Below are 25,722 nucleotides of genomic sequence, written 5' to 3'. Positions count from 1 at the left end.
TGTGTCACTACCCAAGGAACTTTTAGTTTGTTATCTCCCAACACTTTAACTCGACATACCTTCTGTTGTTCTTTGATTAGTTCATTCTGTTCACCTGTGTCTAGTTTATTATTTTCATTTGTTGTCTGTGTACTTAAGGTTCCTCTTGTGTACTCTTTGGTTGTCCGGTATTGTTGATGTTGTGATGTTGTTTTGCTGCGTGTTCCCTTTGCCTTCATGGATTATCATCTTCATGGATTCTATTAAACTCTTGTGCAGATGACCTTCGTCTTCGTCTGCCTTTCCTCTACATGTAACGTTACAGATTGTAATTTTTTTTAATTAAATTTATTGAATTAAGCTTGCAGGCTTTTTACATTTGAATTTTATTTTAATTTGGCCTTTTATTTATCAGTGCAGCAGATAAAGATGAACAAAATCAGGAGAGTTTCAAACCAAATTTGTGAGCTATATCATCCATCATCTCTCTGTTGGACTAACCGCTAGGGTATAAAGTCTCTTAGCAAGGATCATCATCATCATCATCATCATCATCACTGTAATTACCATTGTAATCACCACCAATGTTATAAATATTGCATTGCCACCGTCATGGTCACTACCACTGTTCATCATTGTCACCATCAGTATCATCATCACCACCACTATGACCACCATCATAAACATAAAAACACTGTAATCATCATCACAATTATTATCAGCAGTCTTTGTCATCATAATCATTGCTGCAGCCCTCAATGTGAGAGGCCATTAATGTTCATGTTTATTTTGTATTTTATATTTTTATCTTCCTGATTTTTTTTCTGCTCTTATTCTATAGCTTTTTACAACACTGAAAACCCTAATAAGTTGACTGAACTAATTTGATTGAGTAAACTCGTTGCCTCAATTTAATTGAGTAATGGAGCCTCCCAAAACTTGCATATTTTAGTTTATTTAACTTGGCGGTTTTGTAGACTATACTTAAATTGTTCAGTTCACCAAACTTGGCACTTATTTAATGTACTTAAACAATTATGTTCACTTAACTTGGTATTAATTTCAAGTGTACTTATATATTTAAGTTAACTCAACATGGAAATGTAACTTAAACTGAATTATTTTTGACTGCAAGCTTTGTGCACACTAAATTGAAATAAAACAGTGAACAGCATATTTAATCTTTGACTTTTTATTGACAATGTCACAATATTAATGAAAATACAGTAAACACTATACTGTAATGGAAATGGGTCACAGCCACACTGTAAAGGTGGTAACAAAATTAACTAGTGCAGTACATCAATTGTACAACATACATTGCACATATATATTTCACTCAAGTATCACAATTATGTTAATGTAAACATAACTATTACATTTGACTGTTTAAGCTTTGTGCAAACATAGCAAACTAAAATAAAACATACTTAACAGATAGTGTCTTTAACCAGAATTTCAGTTTTACAGTACAAACTATACTGTAGTGGAAATATTACAGGTTCACAACAACACTGTAAAGTGTCCATTAACTAGTGCACTTCCATTATTTTTACAACTCTGTGCACTTCATAATTACTCTTTATACCTCACAATTGTTAAATGTACTGAACATGTAGGCTAAACATAAGAACTACATTCTTACTGCATTTCACCATTTAAGCTTTGTGCAAACACAGCAAACTAAAATAAAACATACTGAACATGTTCAGTGTCTTTGGTCCAAATGTCACAATATTACAGTACAAACTTTACTGTAATGGAAATATTACCGGGTCACAACCACATTACAGAGGTGTAACAATGGCAACAAAATCTCGAATTAACAACTGCACATCAATTGAAGAACTCTGTGCATTAAACAATTGAAACACTTTTTTCTTCATAAATGGATAATGGAGTAGCTCGAGGGGGAAAAACCCAATACAAAGGATGGTGTTTAAGTATCACAGTGACGTTTCTTAAGCAAAGAGCTGGTTTGCCAGAGACTGCACTCTAGGCTTGAGAGCATTCTGTCCCATCGACATTAGTACACGCTGGATGAAATCAAATGTGTTGGCGAGTGATTTTGGGTAATTCAGGTCTAGTGCGTAAATCAGACCGAAGAGAAGACAGATTGCCTGTGGGAGGTCCTGCATTTTGTCCATCACCACTTGGCCTTCAAGAATTATTCCAATTGAAGAAGTCAAATGCAAGGAGTTTGGGGGCTGAAGATCAGTGTCCTCGAATAAGATCCCCACTGGCACATCAAGGATAGTGTTGCGATGATCAGACACCTAGTGAAAAAAACAGGTATAAATATAGTATTGTGATTAGGAACCAAAGGTTTGTCATCAGTGCAGGCTTATCAGAAACAAATCACTAACCCTAATCCACCATTATACTGACATGTATACATTTGAATTTATGTTAATGTAGATGCTTCCTGCAAAGAATTTGGTATACACTTTTTAAAGTATGCATTATAATTTTGAAAACTTGGACAGTAGAAAACGTTGGCTACATTTGTATATTAAAAGAATGCTTCACCCAAAAATGAAAATGTACTCACACTCAGGCCTTTCAATATATAGATGAGTTTGTTAAAGACCTTCTGAAGTTACTCAATGGGTTTTGGCAAGAAAAATATTCATATTTAAAACTTTTTAAAGTAAAATATCCAGCTTTTGGAGCAAGTGAAAAAGCGCAAGTAATGTGACTTATAATGTAGGATGTACCTTAACGTTTTTGAACTGTGAGAGGCATTACACTTCGTAAGTTGAATATTGAAGGCAGTCCGCCGGAAGCTAGACTTTATAAAGTTTTAAATATGGATATTTTTACAAACACATTGATTCACTTCACATTGCCTGAATTATTCCCCTGGAGCCATATGGAGCAGTTTTATGATGGATGGATGGACTTTGAGCTTCAAAATCTCATCCCCAATTCACCCCCATTATAAGGCTTGGAAGAGCCAGGATACATTTTATTATAACTCTGATTGGATGGCTTGAGGGTCAGTAAACCATGGGGTAATAATTTTTGGGTGAACTATCCCTTTTAAGAACAGATGCACTTACTAAAGATGACTTGAAGAAACAAGAGTCTTCATCTCCGAGCATGATAGGCAGTCCTCGAAGAACAAGGGTTCGGACCTCAGTTGGCTGGTCTGACTTTAGAGAAAAACATGAAATTCTATTAATGCCAGAAAAACTCACTATAAATCTATTTTAAGCAGTGTTATTAGAATATATTATTTAAATTAAGATTATCTATCATACATAACAGATTACTGATATGAAAATATAAATTCAGTAAATTACATGTTGACCAAATGAAATGACAAATGAACCCACAAATGACAATTCTGTCATCATTTACTCACCCTAAAGTTGTTCCAAACCTGTATAAATTTCTTTGCTCAGCTGAACACAAAGGAAGATATTTTGAAGAATGTGTATAGCCAAGCAGTTTTGGGACAACATTGACATGTACATACTAAAAAGAAATACTAAGGAAGTCAATGGTGCCCCAAAATTATTTGGTTACAAACATTCCTTTAAAATATCTTCCTTTGTGTTCAGTAGAATAAAGAAATGTATACAACTTAGACAACTTGTGGGTGAGTAAAATGGTTACAGAATTTCAATTTTTGGGTGAACTATACCTTTAAGTTATGTTAAATAAAACAAATAATTACTTACTTTTATTTGCTGTAAAAAGTTCAACAAGTGCTGACCAGGAGTCCCCCTTCTGGTTTTAAAAAGGTCCATGAACCGTGAACTGTGTCTGTCCAGGTTTTCGTAGAATTCCTGCTTTAGATTTTTGCCCGTAATTCTATTGAACTCCATGCAAACCTGGGGGGAGACAAGGCCAGGTCCCATAATCACATAAGCTTTCACACAGAAATGCTTTTCAGGCTAAGAAATAATTAGGAAACAATGAAGAGGCTAAAAATAGTGTTGCTTTCTAATGTTAAAGAATAGACCACTAAAAAATTAAAATTGTAATTTAATAATGGTCAAATTGTTGTAAAACTGCATGATTTTATATCTTTTGCTGAACACAAAGATAATATTTTCAATTATGATGGTAACCAAATAGTTGCTTGTTCCCATTTACTTCTTTAGTATCTTCAGTAGCACAAGTCAGGGAGTACCAGCAACTGTTTAGTTTTTCATTTTTTGGTGGTCTACCCCTTTAAGGAAACCTGAAACAATAATTCACTGATCTCATATGAATTTCTATATTTCAAAATATTTTATTTTTTTCTTTATTCTTTAAATGTGTTCCGCAAAAGTACTCCATCATGCCAACCTGACATTACATAAGGGTGACTACATTAGAAAATTGTTTAGCTGAACAGTCCTTTTATTAAATTGAAAACAGAAAGACGACCTACCTGAGGCTCACGAAAGAGGGCAGGCCAGCGTTCAAGCACATCACTGATTGCAGGTGCGGACTCAACAATCTCTTTACGTCTAAGCGCAAAAGTCAAGTCCATCTGTTGTGCCAGAAGGGATGGACTGGGTGTTCTCATCTTCATTTCATATTGAATTTCTTTACGAACCAATTCAAGGCTGTCATTATTATGTCCTTCTGGAAAGTTTGGCAGAAAGTTGATTTCACATTTCTTTGGCTTCTTTATGCGTTTTCTTGACGGGATTCCTTCAGGGTTGTTCATGCCTCTCCTTCCTCCATTAATGGTTACATCAGGGTATCCCAAGTTTCTCATCTTGGATCTAAAATTCCCCATTTTGAATTTAAGACTATTCTTCCACCCCCCCCAGCCAGTAGATGAACCACTTTCCAGAAGACATGGATGCTTATTTACCAGAGCAGCAGCAACCTGTGCATAGTCATCATTTGTTGGATAGGCTTTGAAGCTGAACATGGTTTCAGCCAGCTTTTCCAGGATGTCATGCTTTAGTTCTTTGGTCAGTTTGAGGTACGTGCTGTCCTTGAGGTAGGCCAGGTTCCCCTGTCGCAGGCGGTATTCAACATCAACTGTGAAGAAAGGGATCTCAAATTCTTTTGGCCACTGTGTTTTCCTTTCCTGTGATGAGGTAGAAAGTATCTCTGTGTCGGCTGTGCTTGCAGAGTCATCCAGTACTTCCTCTTGATTCAATGCTTCTAGTTCAATTATAGGAATGATTTTCAGTGTAGCTCTATCCTGAAGCTCTGATATGTCTGTTAGGTTGCAAAGTGCATTCCCAAAGTCCTGATCTTCATACTGAAGCGAAAAGTTGTAATTAAGCCCCAAACTCTCTTTTAAAGCAACAACCAAGTTGTCAACTGAATCCGGCTTCTTGGCCAGGGAGACCTTCCTTATGTCCCCTTCTGTCAGAATAACTCTTAGGAGAGTTTTCTCTTGAGAAGACATCTAACAATTAAAACATAGTAATTACTATTGACTGAAACACACCAAGCAAAACTCCAAAATTGTGTCAAATGTGTTATTTAAGTGTTAGTTCACCCAACAATGTAAATTCTGTCATTATTTACTGTCCCTCATGTTGTTCCAAACCTGGAAGACTTTCCTTCATGTATCAAATACAAATGAAGATAATATAAGTAAACCTTTTTTGGATAATGTGTAAAGTGGTAAATTGTTTTTTTTTATTTTGGGCAAACAAAGCACCCAAGTCCCTTCATAAATTGAGCTTAAACCACTGGAGTCACATGGATTTCTTTCCTACCTTTCTGGGACTTGAAAATGTCACTTGCGTAGCTGTCAATGCAGAGACAGAAAGCTGTCAGATTTCATTAAAAAAAAAATCTACATTTGTATTCTGAGGATGAACGAAAAGTCTTCGAGCTTGGAACGACATGAGGGTGGGTAATTAAAAGGTTATGTCACCCAAAAATTAAATTTCAGTCTTATTAATTACTCAACCTTTTGTAGTTACAAACCGGTAAGTCCTTCGTTCATCTTCAGAACACAAATCAAGATATTTTTGATGAAATTAGAGATGATTTCCCTGCTCCAACGCAGCGGACACTTTCAAGTCCCAGAAAGGTAGGAAAGACATTGTTAAAGTAGTCCACGTGACTACAGTGGTTTTATCTTAATTTTATGAGGCGACGAGAATACTTTTAGGTGGGAAAAAATAATAATAATAAAATAACGACTTTATTTTTAATTTATAAAAAAAATGCACATAAAAATACTCATAGCTTCATAGAATTAAGGTTTAACCACTGTAGACACATGGACTATTTTAATGATGTCTTTCATACCTTTCTGGGACTTGAAAGTGTCAGTTTCATTGCTGTCTATGGAGATGGGAAAATCACCTCAGATTTCATCAAAAACATCTTAATTTGTGTTCAGAAGATGAACAAAGGACTTACAGGTTTTAAATGACATGAGGGTGAGAAATTAATGACTGAAATTAAATTTTTGGGTGTACTAACCCTGTAATGACAGAATTTTCATTACTGGATGAACTAACCCTTTAAGTTGAAATGTCCATAAATACCATATGAAGTTTGATGATAACACTCAGGACTTTAAGAACTTCACTGCAACCAAAAGACTAGAGAAAAAAAAAGAGAGAAAAGGAAAAACATTGGATCATTCACTTAGCATAAGATATAACGTTTAGGTGTCACCACCATCCTGTCTTTTACAGTGTAGCATGATAGAGGGAAAACCTCATTGAGCTCTGACATCTGAATCACACAGAGGGAAGTAACATGGCTGTTGCAAAGTTCGAATGACCGAATATGCTCAATGTACCAAGCTGACATTTGTTTACAGAGAAACAGAATCTCAGAGTTCACTGCTACAATCTGTGATATCATCTTGAATTCTGGGAGACCAGAGCATGACCCAGCAGAGATGACCATATCTGCACAGTATTCAATTCCACAAGCTGTCACAGAGGAAGCAATCAGCACTGTCTTTAGCTGTGGTGTAATTTGATGGAACGCCTGCTGAATGTGATCAGGAAATGACGTAACCAGTGCGGTTTTGACTTTGTCCATTTCAATTGACGGTCTAAAAAATGAGCTAGAATCCAGATAGTATGCCATCATTCTCTGATGTTGGACAGCCAGTGTGAGGGCTACATTTTTGAAGTTTTGAGATTCCCGAATTACTTTTTTGAAAAATTTGTGCTTTCCCTCAAAACGCATTGTCCAAACATCAGACAGTGGGCCAAAGGCTTTAATCAGCCGGGGGTAGTGCTCAATGAAATGATGCTTTGGTTTCAATCTAAAACCAGGGAATGTTGATTGCAGCAGTTCTCTGTGTTCTGTAATTTTGCACTTCAAGAAATCAATGGACTCTTCTGTATGTTTTGATGCCACAGCCAATTCAACTATATCTTTAAGAAGCATCAAAATTTCCCATGAATTATCTCCTTCTGGGACATCATCTCCAATTAAAAGAGGAAGAAGTCTAAGCAAGGTCCAATTTTCGTGCCCATTGCCACCAATTGTTCCTTTGGTGGCAAAAGCCTTTGGAATTTGCTGAGGTCTGTTAGTTTTATCAGAGAAACTGTAAGCAAAGTTCTTAATTGCATGGTTCACTGACTCGAGAGAGATGTATTTCTTTTCAATCATCTCTGAAAGGCAGAGACAGAGTTCAGCTGGCACAATTCCCTCTAGTAGGTCATGTAAAATATCTGGTGGGTAGCCAGTGACAGCATGAAAATGTTGCAAAGCATCAGTAAGTGGACAGCTTCCTCTCACTCCATACAGCTTACTCAAAGAAGGATCCTGCTTTACCTCCTTAACATGCCTGTCATGAGTGTCTTTAGTGCGAGTTTCAAAGTTGCTGGAACCTACCTCTGTGTGCTGAACCTCAGTTCTTGTTCCCATGCAAAAACGGCAGAATCTCTCCGCAGTAAAACCCTCAAGGAATCCTGCCATAGAATGAGCACCAAGGTTATCAGCTGAAACATATAGGACAGTCCCTTTCACAGTTGCTCCCAACTGATCAATGAATAAACCAGTCTGCTCCAAATTAACAAGGTCCTTAACAAGTGGTTGCATGACTTTTTCATAGCCATACTCCTTTACTGTACCAGCATTACAGAGAAGACCAAGTTGGATGGATCGTAACATTGACCTATGTTTTACAGGTATGTTCGCCAACACCCAGTAAACTGCACAAATTTTGTGTTTACCTCTGGATGTCCCTAACGGATTGGCTACCTCAAAGTCATCGACATAGAATCCTAGAGCTATTCGAAATTCTTCACTGTTGAGAAGGCTATTGTCTTTGAAGTAGTGACCATCATTGTAAGCACTGTACATAATGGGTTCAGATTCTGGCACTGAAAGTGCTTTGTCCAAAATGTCTGGCTTGTTTAACATTTTCTGTAGCATAGGTAGGATTGGTACATATACAACAGGTTTTGTTTCCCTATCAATCATGTATTCTACTGGCATAACCAAAGGAAACTCAGCTAAAACATAGGAGTTTCTTCTTTTAATTGTTGACAAGCATCCACCAGAGTCACAGCATTTGGAAAAAACATTGCTTTCTGAAACAGCATTTACCACCTCTGCAATAAGGGACTCATCAACATCTGGAAGACACCTCTTCAGGACACTTGAAATAGTTTTGTTCAACAGTGGCAGAGACAATGCATGTATCTGATTCAACTGCTGAACGATTTCTTGAATAGAACTTGCCGGAATATGAAGAAGGCTTTGCATCTTTAAAAAAAGGCCAGCCAAATTGTGTTCCAACTGATTTGCTAAATCAGAATGAGTTACATCAACAGAATCAGCCGAGTCACCTTCAGTATCCTCTGTTTCAATCTCATCAAAATAAATATGTTCTTGTCCTTCACTCTCATTCTTGTCACTTTGGCCAGAAACTATTTCTGGTTTTAGCATTCTCCAGTTATGTTCACTATGTTTCTTACATATATGAGCATTAAAGGTCGCATAAACACTGCTTTGAAACTTGCAATGTTTGTAGGGACACTGTATCTTTTGATTTTTACTCAAATGTCTACTACGCAAGTGCTTTAGAAAATCTGCTTCTTGGACGGGCTCAGAAAATTCACAATGCTGACAAGTAAATGTAAGTGGTGCTATTTCCTGATCGTGTCCCAATTGTCTTTTTGTATGAATTTTTGCCAGATGAACTTTTAAACTACTAATGGAGTTGAACGTACAAAGACAGTCATTGTGTAGGCATGGAAAGGGTACAGTTTTTGCATGACCATCCATGTTTCAAACGATAATGTTTGAGAAGTTCCCCTCTTTTTGCAGAGTCAAAAATGCAATACTTACATTTCCACATCTCCTTATCTCATGTCACCTGTAACAGAAAGTTGAAAATATTCAGTTTAACGAAGTCAGTGAAAAAATATTGTCAATTAATGGCGACACTGACAAAGTTTGCCCGGGAAAAAATAACCCACATGGTCTAACGTTAAGTAATAGCTGCCATGTTCTTTCTCTCACAGGAAAACGATTAGGCGACTTCATCAAATATGTATACCTCACTGGTAAAATTAGAAATAAGTTGTCGTTTCAAAAATAATACCATCACAAAATCATTTAGAAAATATCGTTAATTAATGGCGAGGTTGGCAAAGTTTGAGCGGGGGAAAAACATAACGTTAACTTATCTCAAAAGTGGTTGCCATGTCGTTTCCCACAGAAAAACAAATTTAAACTATAATAAAGTGTATTAACTAAGATTTTTCAGTATTACAAATAAAAACAAAGAATCATTTGATATCTCAGTTATCATACCATCACAAATCCATATCGTTAACGTACTTGATGGCTACGCTGGCAATATTTTACCGGGAAATATTGTAATTATGGCTGCGTTGTCTTTTATTACAGAAACGTACCACAAGGATTTAAATAGATATTTCATTCTTACAAATCACAAAAAATAACTTTATATCTACATAATTTTACTCACCGAACATAGCACACGATGAAAAACTTCCGTCTTGAAATTTGGTGTCAGCAGCCAGCAACTGAACAGACCAGGCCAAAAGGTCAGGACCAATTTTGTAATCCACCAATCAGTGCATTAATTCTCTTGTTGCTAGGCAGGACTCCTTGCATGGCCAATCACATTAGAGCAAGAACAGATTAAGCAAACCTATGAAACAGAAAACAGTCTATGGGTCGCACACACATACAAACAGTGTATTTTCTTCAACCGTTTACGCTATCAAAATCATTGAAATTGTCCCGCTTGTACACATCATGCGCTTGTCGGAAATATACGGCTGTATTAAAGTAATTTCACGCTGTCCATCTGCAAATGACAGCCGCTTTCGGAGCAAAGTGGGAAAGATTTGAACATAGAAACGGAGCTCGGCACGTTTCTGATCGCATGAAATAAAAAGAAACGAACAAAACCATATCGATAACAGAATGAGGCGATTAGGATGATTTTTGATGAAACGTGGGAGGAGGCTGTGAGGAACTCTTTCACGCATTTTATCATGTGCCCGGCGTGTATGCGTGTTAATGTGTATATTAACGTTACAGAAATGTACGTGCATACAAAAGGCTTTAGTGAAAACTGTGCAACCCATTGTCACAAAAACACTTGTAATATGTATTAAAGTTAATCCACTTTGAAAAGTTTTTTTCCACAAATAAAAATAAGTATATTTATTCCCATTATGGTCAATAATTGTAATTAAAGCCATTTGTTTTATGATTAAAAAAAAAAAGAGAGAAAAGACCTTGCACAAAAGTTGCACATGGTATTATAATTGTACAGTCAAGAAGACTACATTTGTGAAAATGACCTATTTTTTTTCAAAGGATTAATCATGATTTTGAGCTCACATCACTTGAAATCTTAAGTTTATGCATTTTGAAAGTAAATAAGTTAAATCAACTCATATTTTTAAGTAACAGGGCCAAAATGTAAAATTTTAAGTAATGTTTAGTCAACAGTACTTGATTGTTTAAGTAAAGACAACATTAGGGTTTACAGTGTAGTTTAACTAAGCAAATAAAGAGAATGCAAGCCCACATATGCTGAAATCCTTCTTTCTCTATAAGAGAAAGTTGTTTAATGCAATGTTAAGACTAAAGCTTGCCCACTTCAAAGATATTTCTAAAACATGAAATGAAATGTTATTTGCTATGCAGAAAGACTCAGGCAAGATTTCATTTCAGGCTTAGTTTGGGGCTTCTCTGAGTACTAATGCTGTATTAGTGTTTCTGAGCAAATGAATAGAAGACAATTCCAGATATGCTGCAAAGCTCCTTTCTTAGTGAAAGAAAGTTAGTGTGTGCAATGTTAAGTACAAAAATTGCCCACATGAAAGATTTTTTCTTACCTATGAAATGAAATCTTATTTGCAATACAGAAAGAGACTTTTCATTGTGCCAGAAGTTCTATGCACAGCAAGTCATATTAGAGCTTAATGCACACCCTGCTTAGTTTAGGGCTTCAGTGACCTCAAAATGCTGTGTTAGTGCTTCTGAACAAATGAAGAGAGAGCAAGCCCACATTTGCTGCAAAGCTCCTTTCTCAGTGAGAGAAGGTTGGTTTAGCAAAGTTAAGACTAAATCTTGCCCACATGAGATATGTTTCTTTCTTATGAACTGAAATCTTTTTTTGCAATGCAGAAAGAGACTGTTCTGTGTGTTACAAGTTCTATGCACAGGTCATGTTAGAGCTTAAATGCACAGCCTGCTTAGTTTAATGCTACAGTGAGCAATAATGCTTTGTTAGTGCTTCTGAGCAAATGAAGAGACAGCAAGCCCACATTTGCTGCAAAGCTCCTTTCTTAGTGAAAGTCGGTTTTGCAATAAGACTAAATCTTGCCCACGTGAGAGATGTTTCTTTCTTATGAACTGAAATCTAATTTGCAATGCAGAAAGAGACTTTTCAGTGTGTTACAAGTTCTATGGTCAGAAAGTTACGTTAGAGCTTCAATGCAAAGCTGGCTTAGTTTGGGGCTTCTCTGAGTACTAATGCTGTAGTGCTTCTGAGCAAATGAATAGAAAACAATTCCAGATATGCTGCAAAGCTCCTTTCTTATTGAAAGAAAGTTCCTGTGTGCAATGTTTAGAGCAAACCTTGCCCACATGAAAGATTTTTCTTACTTATGAACTGAAATCTTATTTGCAATGAAGAAAGAAACTTTTCAGTGTGTTACACTGACAATTATGCACAGCAAGTCATGATAGAGCTTAAATGCAAAGCCTGCTTAGTTTAGGGCTTCTATGAGCACTAATGCTGTGTTAAGTGCTTCTGAGCGAATGAATAGAAATTAACCCAGATATGCTGCAAAGTTCCTTTCTCAGTGAGAGAATGTTGGTCTATGCAATGTTAAGGGCAAATCTTGCCCACATGTAAGATGTTTCTTACTTATGAATTGAAATCTAATTTACAATGCAGAAAGAGACTTTTCAGTGTGTTACAAGTTCTGTGCACAGCAAGTCATGTTAGAGCTTAAATGCAAAGCCTGCTTTGTTTAGTGCTTCAATGAGCAATAATGCTTTGTTGGTGCTTCTGAGCAAATGAAGAGACAGCAAGCCCACATTTGCCTTAAAGTTCTTATCTAAGTGGGAGAAAGTTGGTTTTGCAATGTTAAGACTAAATCTTGCCCACATGAGAGATGTTTCTTTCTTATGAACTGAAATCTAATTTGCAATGCAGAAAGAGACTTTTCATTGTGTTAGAAGTTCTTGCTTAAAATAATTTTAGCAATTATATGTATATATATATATATGCACACGTGTATATATATATATATATATATATATATATATATATATATATATATATATATATATATATATATATATTGTTGTTGTTGTTGTCCCCCCAGCAGTTGTCCAGCAGTTGAAGACATAGGTGTGTATATGTGTCTTAAAGAGTTAGTATAATTAAAGGGAGAATATAATTACTGCTTTGTAATGATCAGTGTAACTGACTGCCATGAACACTATAATTTACATTTAGTTTTTTCTAATACAGAAACTCTTCATCAAGAGGTAGAAGATCTGTTAGCTGATACTGAAGACATTCAGTGTTCAAATCTGACTTCCTCAAACACATGGTAAATTCACATGGCCCAGACTAAAAAGAAGTGGGCAGCTTTGAGGCCAGAGATGGTGGAGTGTTTATTAACAGCTGAGTATACGGAGATCAGGCAGTGCCAGCACTGTCGAATGAAGCAGTCTGTTATCTGCTGTAAAGACTGCATTCCTAAACAGCTGTACTGTGCAGAATGTGATATTTTGGCCCATGAAAGGAAACTTCACAACCGAGAGACAGATGTAGAAGGTTTCTTTTGGCCCATATACCCAACAACTTTGATTAAAGTGGATATTGAAGGCCAGTTCCAATTTGAGGAAAAATGTATGTAATCAGCATTATTAGAATTATACAACCTTGGAATCTGTCATGTGAATTTCCATGTAGTCCAATAATAATGCAGCAATGTTATTTATGATAAAGATTGAGTTTTCTTACCTATAAATTTGTGTCCAGATTGCCTTTTGCCTCTTGGGGCACCTGAACAAATTTGCAACTGTGAAAAAAATCTTTGTTTGTAAAGTTTGTAGACTACATTAATGCTAAGCACGTTAAAGCAAGTTATATTGTTGTCTTGGTGCAGTCTAAAATTTTATATATATTTGAACAGCCTTAGTATTCGACTTTTGCATGATCCTGTGTCATCCACATAGTTGTTAATGCAACCCCAAGACCATCTTCATATCAGCCTTTAAAAAAAAGATAAAGTGAAAAATTATGCAACATCAAGGAGAGCTATTAATTATTTATGATTATTTTTTACATTTTTTTAGCCAGAACAGACATGATTACAATCCAGGCCATGGCATGGAATTAGCGCACAATAAGGAAACTTGCAAAAGCGCTGTCCCTAAGATTTAAAAAGGTATATTTGTATATTGCTTTTCTCTTTTACAGATGAAAGCTGTAGTTTCTTTTAGTGTTTAATTTGGCTGTAGTGTTTGTTGTGCAAACAAGTAGGCAAGAGTAGTATGGCAAGCCATTTTAACATTTAAAACTTTGTTTTGACTCTCCATAAATATAATTTCGAGATATCTCAAATTACAATTTGACTAGTGACAATTCAATTAGAGATATCTTCAAATGAGTTTTGACTAGTCGTAATCCCAATTCAATATATCTTTAAATATGATTTGACTAGTCAAAATACAATTAAAGATATCTTTAATTCCAAATTTTTAAAGATATTCAAAATACATTTGTAGATATCTGCAATTCATTTATGACTAGTCAAATTACAGTTGTAGATATGTTTAATTGGAATTTTAACTAGGCAAATTATATTTAAAGATATCTTGAATTGGAATTATGACTTTAAAACCCCTTTAAAGATATCTGCAATTTAATTATGGATATCCCAATCAGATTTTTGACTAGGAAGAACTATATTTAGAGATATCTGCATTTAGCTTTGTGACTAGGCGTAATTGCAATGTAGATATCTGGAAATTAACAATTTGACTAGTCAAAATATGTTTGTAGATATCTACAATGTGCATGCAAATACACCTTTGTTGAGCCCCACCTTAAACATTTTATTTAACCAATCCTGGCTTGGAAACGGTTGTCATCCGCAATTTTGTCTAAGAGTTGTATAATAAAGGTCCTGCGTCTTTGGGTGATTTAAAACTGTTTTATACAGAAGTAATTCAAAAGTATGGAAATAAAAATGTAGCTGAAGCATGTGTAAAAGTGGTAGGCTATACAGAGAGACTTAAATAGGCTTTTATCTGGTTTTATATCGTAATGATGAGACGTGTGTGCTGTGGATTAAATTTTGTTAGGCTTTATTTACAAACGAACACATGCATAAGCCTCATGTCAGCCGTAGCAACATTTGATATAATGTTAAAAGAATCAGTGTCTATTTACACTAAGTGTAAGCCTGCGTTGTTTCAGAGACTACTTATACTATCGCCCACCAACACGTGATTGGGATAGTTAATATTGATAAACGACGCTAACTCAGCGTAAATTGTAGTGGATTAGTGGTTAAAGTGTGTGCATTTTGATGCAATCGACCCGAGTTCGCATCCGCCTTTTGCCAAACATTTTTTTCTCCTTTTTCAAATCTCATATCGTATCGTAAAGGCATTTATTTTCAATAAAAATCAAGGAAATAATTAAAAAGATGAAAATAAATATTGGGTAGGGTTAGGGTAGGTGTAGTGAGGGCTTTTTTGTCCCAGTAAGGTGGCATCCATTTAAAATTTTTAATTAAAATGATAATTTACAATCACTACGTTATTATTGCGTACTGTTTTATAATGCACTACAAATGTGCAGATAATTGCCACTATTTGAAATAAGTAGTATAAATAGCAGAAAATCTTGCTATTTTAACATAGTGTAAATATAATCTATAGTGTTTTAAATGTTTATAGTGTTTTTGTAAATGTTTAACATCGTTAAAAAAAAATACTGCTATTTGCACGTAGTGTAAATCTATCCATCTATCGCTAACAAATTATGCTATTTACACCTAGTGCAAATAGCCGCTGCCTAAAAGAATACTTTGGCGCTCGTCACTGAACACAGCAGAATATCATCATCATGGATCTCTTGCTATAATACAATACAATACTCCCACCTTGTGGGCTGTTTATGGAAGCTTGTTTCTGCCACTAAATACAAGTAGGGGTAACTGCAGCCTGGAGCAATGGGCGTGCCAAAAGGTGGGGGCGTGCCGAAAGGTGTGGGGCGTGCCAAAAGGTTTCTCATTGGTGAAACGAAAGGTAGGGGGCGTGCCAAAAGGTAATGCAAAAGATGGCTGTAAAAAAAAAAAAAAAAAAAAAAAAAGGTGGCGAGCCATATACTCTTAATCGCAGATTAAAAGGAAACCATAAATTCAACATAATCCTATAAAACCAAATTTAATTCTTCCAAGGTAAAAACGGCATTAATGATATTAAGAATATTATTTTAAATTACTTTTGAAAGTACCTTCAAAACTTGCATGGTGCGGGTTACTGACGTCATCACCACCGCAAATTTAGGTCTTGATTTAAATTACAATTATTTTTCGAGAATACAAACGTCTCTTAACACGGTTAGTCACACTAGCTGTTCTTAAATCAAAGTCAAAAGTTGTATTTGTTAACATTAGTTAATGCACTGTGAAGTGAACTAACAAGAATAAACAACGAACAGCTGTATTTTTATTAACTTACAACGTTTAATAAATAATAGTTAATGTTAGTTAATACATCAGTGTCAACAAATGAAACTAATTGTAAAGTGTTACCCTCGAAAAATGTTTTGCCTGATAGAGAAAAATATATAGTTGACAAAACCACTAAATTATAAAATGTAAAAATTAGTCAGAAGAGTTTAGTAACCTTATGTTAAGTTGCATAAGCAAACAGACACAGCTTTATCCACTAAAACATTTATTTAGCTTCCAGTTTCAGTCGCCAATTCAAGTAAAAAAAATAAAATATATAGATAGATAGATAGATAGATAGATAGACAGACAGATAAACCACTCATTCATTCATTCATTCTGTAGTAGCAGTCCATAGAACAGAATCCAGCAAACTCTTTGTCTGAATAGAAAGCTGTGAAGACCCACTTCTTTCCATGGCTACAGTATCCAGTGGTGTTTCTGTAGATGCATCCACAGCCATCACACCTGGTGAACTCAAACTCACTCTGTAGGTCTTCCTCGCATCTGGACTGACAGACTTCCAGTCAATGATACCTACACAAGAGAAAACACAAATGTTGAGAGATTCAAACAAAAAGTAACCAATAAGAATAACAAAATACAAAATAAAAAAGACTGCAAGTGTTGTCACTAGCAGAAGCGCAAAGTGTCTGAGAGTGCAAGTGCAAGTCTGCAGCCAGACCCTTCTCCATTATATTATAATATAATTGTACTGCAGACTCTTCACTGAGACAGTCATTTCTGTTACCAAAAGTACATATGATTCCTGTGCATGTTTTCTAAAAGAATTGAATCACAAAAAAGTTGACTGGCACTCATCTATACCATAGATTATACTAATATTTGGTTCATGTGCATGTGCAACTCCAACATGTTGGATTAACTTCAAAAGAGTGAATGTCCTTCGAGTGCACTTTGTGTAATGGTACAGTTTAGGCATGAGGATCTAATACAAAAGACTAATCACTCAGAGGAAAGTTACTGGCAGTGCTTCTCTCCATCTTCCACAATGTTGACAATGTGCCTCTGAAGGAAAGTCAGTGTTTTTCTCAGGTGTGTTTGATATGCAATGTTTAAAGCAGAATACATCCAGAAGGCTGTTATGAAGGCTTCATCAAGGCTGGTGCACTGGCACATGTCTATTCCAGCTTCTGTCATCACACTGAACCCTCCTCCTATGATTGCCATTTTTCAGTCAGTATCCATCAGCTGTATGGTATGAAAGGGTGTAGCAGGGTCCCCCTTCACAAAATAAAAAATAAAATTTAATAAAAAATAATAATAATTTAAAAAAAAAGAAGACACTTTTCAAATTCATCAGATTCTGTTCCATCCTCTTTGGCTCAGACAGCGTAGCTACATACAGTGCAGAACTGCAAAAACAATTAGAAGGCTAATGTATAAGAGTCACAATATACGATGCATTTCATGTTCTTGTATACACTGTTAAATCTTACATTGTTTTAAATTTTTAACAGGGTACAGAATAATAAAATATTACATGAAAAGATTTGAAACAAGATATTTTACAGTTGATTATTTATTTTACTATACTCACTCCGGCAGGTGTCCTTAAGTATGGGTGTTTTTTGAGTACATCCTCCACAGACATTCCTTCCGTGATTTCTCAGCGTCTCCAGGAGAATGTTCCTGCCGTGTGGTCTTTGACAGTCCAGGTGTCTGGAGGTGTTTTCTGATACTCACTTTGTAGCACATTCACATGGTTCTCAAAAGACACTGAATCCTCCCCAACACAAGTTTCCTTCATCAGAACAACAGAAACAGATCATGCTTAGACCCTGACAGATATGCGAAACATCTAAATACTTATTGAACAAGGTACTTTAGATATAAAAAATAATAAAAACATTGAACTTCATAAACATTAAGATGATGGTCAGGCAGTGAAAAAGTGGAGTAGATACAAAAAAAAGATTTAAATATCTGTAGTACAGTATCTTCCTTACATTGAAGTGCAAAAATAAATTATGCATATGGCAGTGTGCTTACATATGCTACAATAACCTGCGAGTGGTGCACGTTCTGCTTTAAATTTACGGTTTAGGGATGTGTCAGGGTGTGCTAAAAACACAAATTTGACTGATTTTCATTTTCCAGCAAATAAAGATTACAATATATTGTTACTACAATATTGTGTGTGATAATGTTGATAGAGATAAACAAATGGATTAAAAACAATGTCACTTACACAGTCATTTCCTTTTATATTTCTCTGGAAAGGGTTCTTCACAACCAGTGTGTTGGCAACTTGAATATACTCTGCATTAGTTGGATACCTAGCAGAAAGGTAGAAACAAACTCTGAATTAGTTTTTTGATTTTGTCTAATCGTCTTCATAGATTGTGCATTGATCTTAGTACAGTTGTAATAGCAGAAGTGGTAATAATTATTATACTTACAGGATGTATTCTGTACTGTATTGCACAAAAAGGACGCCGATACAAACTATCAACTCTGAGAGCTTCGATGCAGATGCGGTCATCGTTTTGTCTCACTGTACATACAGTATGTCTGTCAACAACAATAAACCAATTACTAAAGCTGCAAGATATAACGCAAAGGAAAATTATGATCGTATTATAACAAGCTATCTTAATATACATATTTGTGGTATATTACGCATAGATAAAAGTATGATAAATAATTACATCACGTCTTATCGCCGCCACCTTCTCTTGTCTAAAGGAAATTACGTACATGTATATTTACCGCTGATTGGCCAACACAGTAAAACTCCTTTGACCAATGAGAAACCTTTTGGCACGCCCCTACCTTTTGGCACGCCCCTACCTTTCGGCACACCCATTGCTCCAGGCTGCAGTTACCCGTCTCACTAAATAAAGAAATAATTAATTAATAAAGAAATAGCACCTTTTTATCTTGCAAGTTACAAAATTTTATATCTCGCATTGTCTATATCTCGCAATTCTGAGAAAAAAGTCAGAATGAATGGTAAGATAAAATCTGCAAATAACTACCTTCTTTAAGTAAAAAAAAATAAATAAAATAAAATAAAATAAATAAATAAAAAACATTGTTTTTCATTGTCTAAATATATAACAAATAAATTCAGACGAGCAGTTTGTGATTTTCTGTCTTTATTGAACATTACACTGCATTTGGTCTATTTTGCAACATGATTCAATTAAAACACAGCGCTATACATACATGCACACTTGAGACCTTTTACCACACAAGGCTGCATCCAGATTTTTTTAATAATCCATGAAGCACTTCATCCAGTAGCTTTTGTCTCTGTGACAACAAAAGCAGACTTGTATTATCTTGTTAGCAGTTAGCAGAGTAGGCGGGGAGGAGCTGAGTAAATTTATTCTGCCGTCACACAAGAGCGTTTTGACTAGGAGCAATTGCAATTCAGATATCTTAAACTATAATTGTGACTAGCCGAAATTGAATTAGAGATATCTCTAATCACATTTGCGGATGTATGACACGTCTATTGAAGATATCTGTAAAGTAATTACAGATATCTTAAAGAGCAGGTCATATGGTATTTTAAAGTGTCCTAATATTGTGTTGGAGTGCCCTACAACAGGTTTAAATGCATCTAAGATCAGAAAACATTGTAATTTTCTCAGAATATACATTTAATATTAGAGTCATTTGCCAATGATTAGGAAACGATTCGTTCCAAGCAAGTTCGGAGCAAGCCCCTCCCTTCCTCATGCCTACTCTGCTCTGATTGGTCAGCTGGCCAAACCTCTTGTGATTGGCACAGAGATGAGTCCTTGAGCCAGTTAGTCAGCGCTACCATTGTCAAAGTACCTTTACATAAAACAATAATATAATCAATCCGTTCTTATAATGACATAAAATACAAAAACACTTATGCAAGCGAATCGTGCCCATAGCTAAAGTTTAGCTGCTAAATTGTGAACACTCGGTGGATACGTTAGCCGAGTGTTAACGTGACTAACTGATTAAACAATACAGTTTGTAAACCAAAATATGTCTACTGTAATGTTTGAAGAACGACAGACAAAAGACGCTCACAGGAGCACCAGCCCGAAATCACTCATCTCTCCCGCATTAACCCCTGTAACTGCCAGTGCAGCACAATAAACAGCAGTTTCACAATTATTATAAAGTCTGTGTGCTACACTACATTCTTTATTATTAAACAAAGTAATTAGAACGACGTCAGTCTACAATAATTGACATATTCTTAGGTTCACTGCAAATTTTTAGAACTACTTCAGTAAGACAGTAATATTGTGCTTTACCTGGAAACACATTATATGTACTTTGAAAAGATAGAAAGCATATATAAAAAAATTAACATAGTAATAGTTATTTAACTGGGGCTACAACTACACAGAAACAATTTGCAACTTTAAAATACTGATCAGACAACACAACGACACACAATTCACATATCTCAATACAGTTGTCATTGAAGACCTAGAAGCTAAACGGTGCTTACACAACAAACCAAACAATTATTAAGCATACTACATAAAACGTAGCAAAAGCAACAATTATTAATAACACTTACAGGTTGTGATACGGAGGAGGAAGCTGATGCAAATACACTTGGAACTGAACCTTCCTTCAATATCAGCCGGCTGGCGAATCCAAGTTTGATTGCATTTAAGTTGGTAAAGCAATCGTCTTCAAAATGGCGTGAACAAAGCACAAGGCTCGGACTATACTTCTGTGGTACAGTTGTATATATGAATTGTAGCCACTTAGTCTTCAAATGCTCATCCTTGGGCAGATGAAAAAAGTTTGCTTTTGACTCGCACTTCAGAATTTTTCTGTGTTTTTTCTAATGTTTTCTAGTTTTCACTGGCGTCTTGGAGCGCAATAAGTGAGCGTATCGTATTCAAATAACTTGACAAATTGACGTCATCTAGTCAGAGAAAAAGCTTCGGTCTTCTAACGATTCATAAAAATGACTCAGAGTCGACTCTTACTTTTGAAAGACAATAACTTTATATACGGTGCACTGTCATATTTCAAACTTTGCAGGATGTTTTTGTTCACTTAGATCTATGTTACACACTACATGAAAGGTAAATTTAAAAATTCCATGATAGGTGCTCTTTAAATGGAGTTTTGACTAGTCAAATCATATTTAAAGATATATCTAATCCGATTTCTTACAATACATCTTGTATTGTCATTGTGACTAGTCGAATTATAATTATGACTCGTCAAAATACAATTGTTCCTATCTTAAATTATATTTATGGATAGTCAACCATCCATAAATTATATTTATGGATTGTTTTTTTTTTTTTAAACATTCCGTTTACAGTATGAAACAGAGTTAGAACACAACAATAATTTTTAAAATAACAAAATATAAAGAATAGAGACAGAGAACATTTCAACAACATCATAGCACAAAAAAAGGTACACTGTAAACCCTAATGCTGTAAGTAATTAATTGAACTGAGTTGTATTAACTTAAATAATTTCAATTTATTTATATTAATTAACTTTTATGAGTATTTAGAACTTTTTTCTTATTTATGAGTTTGTTCAAATTAAACCTTTCAAGTAAGATGAAAACATTTGCTGATTTAATTTAAACAAAATGTCTCTTTAAAGTTTTATTAACTCAAAATCTTTCAGCCTTCTGATTTTGCGTATGACGTCATCCAGGTTCACGTAAATTGTCTGGCCCGCGCTCATCTTGTTCGTTCATTCCAAGATGGCGGATCGGCCTCGCTTCACACTACAGTAAGTAAAAAGTCCAAATATACAAATCCATTGAATCTTAAGTAAATGTTTTAATCCATATATTCACAGAAAGATTTAAAAATAATGTAGAGTTAGGCAGAATACGTTTAGATGTGTTGCATTACAGACTATGCGTTTATTAATGTTCAAATCTTGGCGGGAGGAAGCTCCTCCTTAGCCTGCGCTGTAGCTTGTTGGGCAGTAATATAAACTTTTAACCTTTGTAGGTCTGTGCAAAAAAATCGAATGCGATTTTCATGCACATCTCATCAGTAAAAACGCTCCTTTAATTAGAAGTATATCTCCAGCACGTGTGTTCAGATCAGGGTTGCCAGGTTTTCACAACAAATCTTGCCCTGTTGCTTTTCAAAACTAGTCCAAAACTAATCGCGACTCCAGGAGGTTCCCTGATAAAAAAAAGAAATTGTTTCCTGGGGTTAAAATATACGTTTTGTTTTTTGGCATGGTTGTCTTGGTAGAATTCGCATTTTAGGGGCTAAATATCACGTTATTGGTATTGGGATTGCTTCAAACCGCGGACATGAAAAACGACCGCAGACTTGGCAACACTGGTTCAGGTGGAGCGGCAGTTACTGCACAGAGCCTTAGTCTACCGACAACTAACACAAAAATCGCTTTCAAAATCGACAAAGAATCGCCACCGATTTTAAAATCGATTTTGTGTAGATTGTCAGTGAATTACGGCTCTGTGTAGTAAATGCCAACCAATGTTGCCAAGTCTGTGGTTGTTTTTCATGTCCGACGGTCGAAGCAATAGCGTGATATTTAGCCTCTAAAAAACATTCTCAAGACTATGGCAGTCAGACACCAATACATGATTGCTTACCATCTAAGTTCTGGCTCCTTTTTCAAACCTAAAATTCAAAACAAGTGCTGTTAACTCCGTTTCTGTGTCATCCCTACCAGACATTGCTCAGATGTGCATCAAAAAGCAAACAGACAGTGATTCAGTTTTCAGGACCTTGAAGGTAACAGTTGATGGTACAGAGTATGCCAATGGCATGTTTGTATCAGTGGGAGAAAGTGGAGGATTGCCAAAATTTGCAAAAATTTTGCAGATCTACTTGGTAAATAATAAGGTTTCTTTCTTCTGTACTGACTATGACTGTTGGTATATAGAACACCTTCGTTGCTATGAACTGTGTCCTCCTGTATTGGGGCATTGTCAGTCTTTCTACTTGCACTCTCAACTAAATGACACCGTGACTTTGTGTGCATACAGAATTGAAGGACGGTTATTGCTGACTACAAAAAGGTTCTTACCAGTTACACACAATGGAGGCATGTAAAAGGTGGGTGAAATATGCATTTTGTACTACTATTCCATATCCAGTTAGAATAAATAAATCAAATTTGAGTGAGTCAATATTTGTCATTTTTCCTACTCCTCCCTTAGCACATCAGCAAGCGCAGAGTCTTGTGCAATGATACTGCGTGTTGTTGAAGCAGACCGTGCAAGGAAAGTGAAACTTAGTGCACGACCAGCCTCCGTTAGTGCACTTATTCAAATTTTAAAAGACCAACTTCAGCTGGACCTTGAGTTCAGTTTACAATATGAGGACCCTGATTTTAATAATCAGCTGACTTCCTTGGATGATATAAATGAGTTGCCTCAAAAGGCAGTGGTCCATATCCTGCCAATGGAATCAGATGGCTCCACTTCATCTACTGAAATTCTATCAGATGTGTCGAATCCTGAACGTGCTAAGATGTGGCCTCGTGGTGATTTTCCAATTCCACAGTTTTCCTATGATGTTGAACTAAGGCTTAGACAGGGAAATGATGAATTTGAGAAGAGCGGAAAGGGGGTCTAAAGTTGACAAGAGACCAAAAGCATGACATTTTGGAGAAGCTTGGCTCAACTATGTATGATTTTAAGGCATACCCAGATGACAAACAGATAGGAAAAGTAGCAGAGGCCCTTGTCACAAAGCATCCTTGTTTGAAAGAGCCCGGCTCTGACACTGGTTGGAATGGGTGGAAAATCAGTTTGAAGTTCAAAATGGGCAACTTGAGGAACAAAATGAGGAAAATTGGATGTCTTGAGGTAGCTGTTAATGCTGGGAAAAGAAGTCAAAGCTGTCCTGAGAATGAACCATCACATTCCAAAATCAAGAAACCAAGACGTTCTGAGGTTAATTATTTGCCAAACTTTCCTCAAGGTGAGGATGAGGCATCTCTTGAAACAGTCAGACAGGAAATTGCTGTTGAAGTCCAGAAGACAGAAAAAAATACTAGTTTGATCCACAAGAACATGGAGAAAACGTTTGCTCTGCGACGACAGAACATTGTTAGAGGAAGCCCATCTGTGAATGAGTTTCTGAATCTCTGGCCTGCACTGCGTGTAACATCTGAGGTAAGAAAAAAAAAATTGCTTCTAGTGTTTATTATATATCTTCTGATGTGGGTTTGTTTCATAAACTTGTCTTTTGTCTGATTTAGCTGTTTGCAGAGTACCAACGTGTTACAAATGAGAATTTGCCCAACAAATTCTATGCACAACTGGACTGCCTCCTACCTCGTTTGATGACAATTTTAAGACAAAAAGCATCCAAGACGGGCAAGACAGCAGATACCCTAGCTAATCTTTTGAAAGTTCACGATGAGCAGGTATGGTTGGTGTCATATGTTAAAGTATTCTTTAAAATATAATTAGATTTGTATTTATTTCTGATATTTAGATGTTGTTTTTCATCTTTGCAGGAACTGCATGATGTAAATTCACGACGGACTACCGTTATCAGAGGTCTTCCAGTTTTGCTGCGTGATAAAGATTTGGGATTTTTTAGGACCACCCTGGTAAGCCTTCATTCATTGTTTTCACAATTACGCATGTTCTATTGCAAAGATGAAGGTTGTGGGGCAACCTTTACTCACGATACAGATATTTGTAGTCACCACTAGTTGATGAATCATGTAATATTGGCTCAGTCATATTGATAATGTTGTAACATGAATATAACATGTCTCTGAATTATATTTTTTAGATTGATAATCCTGAGATACTAACTGAGGATGCTCCAGTGGCCCTGCTTACAGTTGTGCATGAAAATGCTGCTGCTCCAATCCATTACGATCCAGTGAGGGTCTCAGTTGTCCTGGAGAATGAAGTGGTCACCACCCATAGCCAACTTCCAGAGGCCTTTCTTGTCTTGTTTGGATTCATGTATGCTCTTCACTTAAAATATCCTAAAGGACTTGCCAAAACTTTTGAATTCGTGCAAAAAGTTTTACTCGGCATGGATGACGGAAAACTGTCTCCTAGTGTGCAAACACTGAAGAATGAGTTGATGTAGAGCAATTTATTTATTTTTTTATTTTATTTTATTTTTTTTTTCTCTGAAGGCTGGCATTGGGGCATAACTTAAAAAAACATGTATGTACCTTTAATCGGTAAGGGTGCATTTTAGAATCTATAGGGAAAGTTAAAAACGTCCAATTCTTTCATTTACTTGCTCGTGTCAGTTACTCCAAGCCTGTTTTGAATTTCTGGCTTCTGTTGAAAAAATTATTTTGAGGAAAGCTGAAAACCTGTAACCACTGACTTTCATAGTAGGAAAAAAAATATTCAAAGTCAGTGGTTACAGGTTTTCAGCTTTTTTTTTTTTTTTTATAGTGCTCAGCAGAAAAAAAATACTGAAAAAGCTTTGGAACAAGTGAAGAATGTTTAGTCTTGGGTGATCTATACTTACAACGAATTCATATATTACCATTTGATTGTAACTGTCCTAGACCAATTTTTTTTTTCTCTCGAAGTGTAGTTTAAACTATGCAGTCACTTACCAGAATGTAAATGTATTTTTATTTATTATGATATTTAATGTTGTCAACTTAAATTATTTTTCTT

The 25,722-nt window shown here is 35.7% G+C and overlaps 2 protein-coding genes and 1 long non-coding RNA gene across 5 annotated transcripts; 2 read left to right on the top strand and 1 right to left on the bottom strand.

The window, feature by feature from the left end:
* Nucleotides 1–835: 835 nt before the first annotated feature.
* Nucleotides 836–10,722, bottom strand: LOC109062712. 3 transcript variants are annotated; one of them, XM_042743779.1, is made up of 8 exons: nt 9,863–10,721; nt 9,217–9,244; nt 7,756–7,832; nt 6,444–6,500; nt 4,364–5,344; nt 3,666–3,818; nt 3,042–3,134; nt 836–2,255 (listed from the first exon to the last, which is right to left on the bottom strand). In XM_042743779.1, the coding sequence occupies exons 3-8, from the start codon at nt 7,786–7,788 to the stop codon at nt 1,941–1,943; spliced, it is 1,632 nt and encodes a 543-aa protein (XP_042599713.1). In that variant the 5' UTR covers nt 7,789–7,832; nt 9,217–9,244; nt 9,863–10,721; the 3' UTR covers nt 836–1,940. The 3 variants fall into 3 exon arrangements, with proteins under 3 accessions (XP_042599713.1, XP_042599712.1, XP_042599714.1); XM_042743778.1 differs by having other exon boundaries at nt 7,756–9,244; nt 9,863–10,722; XM_042743780.1 differs by having other exon boundaries at nt 9,217–10,721.
* An 11,087-nt stretch (nt 10,723–21,809) lies between these two features.
* On the top strand, nt 21,810–23,676 carry LOC122140388. The gene is made up of 3 exons (XR_006157036.1): nt 21,810–21,854; nt 22,782–23,167; nt 23,272–23,676. It is a non-coding gene; the product is annotated as an uncharacterized LOC122140388 (long non-coding RNA).
* An 11-nt stretch (nt 23,677–23,687) lies between these two features.
* On the top strand, nt 23,688–25,201 carry LOC109052615. The gene is made up of 4 exons (XM_019070024.2): nt 23,688–24,231; nt 24,318–24,485; nt 24,579–24,674; nt 24,863–25,201. Exons 1-4 carry the CDS (start codon nt 23,740–23,742, stop codon nt 25,169–25,171), a joined length of 1,065 nt encoding a protein of 354 aa, XP_018925569.2. The 5' UTR covers nt 23,688–23,739; the 3' UTR covers nt 25,172–25,201.
* Nucleotides 25,202–25,722: the final 521 nt, after the last annotated feature.

The sequence above is a fragment of the Cyprinus carpio genome, chromosome B18 (genome assembly GCF_018340385.1).
Source record: "Cyprinus carpio isolate SPL01 chromosome B18, ASM1834038v1, whole genome shotgun sequence".
NCBI lineage: Eukaryota > Metazoa > Chordata > Actinopteri > Cypriniformes > Cyprinidae > Cyprinus > Cyprinus carpio.
Note: the sequence above shows the minus strand (reverse complement) of the source record. Positions and strands in the feature narration are given on the sequence as shown.

What these genes read in the sequence shown, in the direction of transcription:
- LOC109062712 (XM_042743778.1), bottom strand. Translation starts at nt 9,153, where the DNA reads ATGGATGGTCATGCAAAAACTGTACCCTTTCCATGCCTACACAATGAC. An exon ending in TTATCATCAAACTTCATATG is followed by an intron (nt 5,345 to 6,443) that starts GTATTTATGGAC and finishes TTTAATTGTTAG; the next exon opens with ATGTCTTCTCAAGAGAAAAC. An exon ending in GTTTCTTCAAGTCATCTTTA is followed by an intron (nt 2,256 to 3,041) that starts GTAAGTGCATCT and finishes TTTTTTCACTAG; the next exon opens with GTGTCTGATCATCGCAACAC.
- LOC109052615 (XM_019070024.2), top strand. Translation starts at nt 23,740, where the DNA reads ATGTATGATTTTAAGGCATACCCAGATGACAAACAGATAGGAAAAGTA. An exon ending in CACTGCGTGTAACATCTGAG is followed by an intron (nt 24,232 to 24,317) that starts GTAAGAAAAAAA and finishes TGTCTGATTTAG; the next exon opens with CTGTTTGCAGAGTACCAACG. An exon ending in GATTTTTTAGGACCACCCTG is followed by an intron (nt 24,675 to 24,862) that starts GTAAGCCTTCAT and finishes TATATTTTTTAG; the next exon opens with ATTGATAATCCTGAGATACT.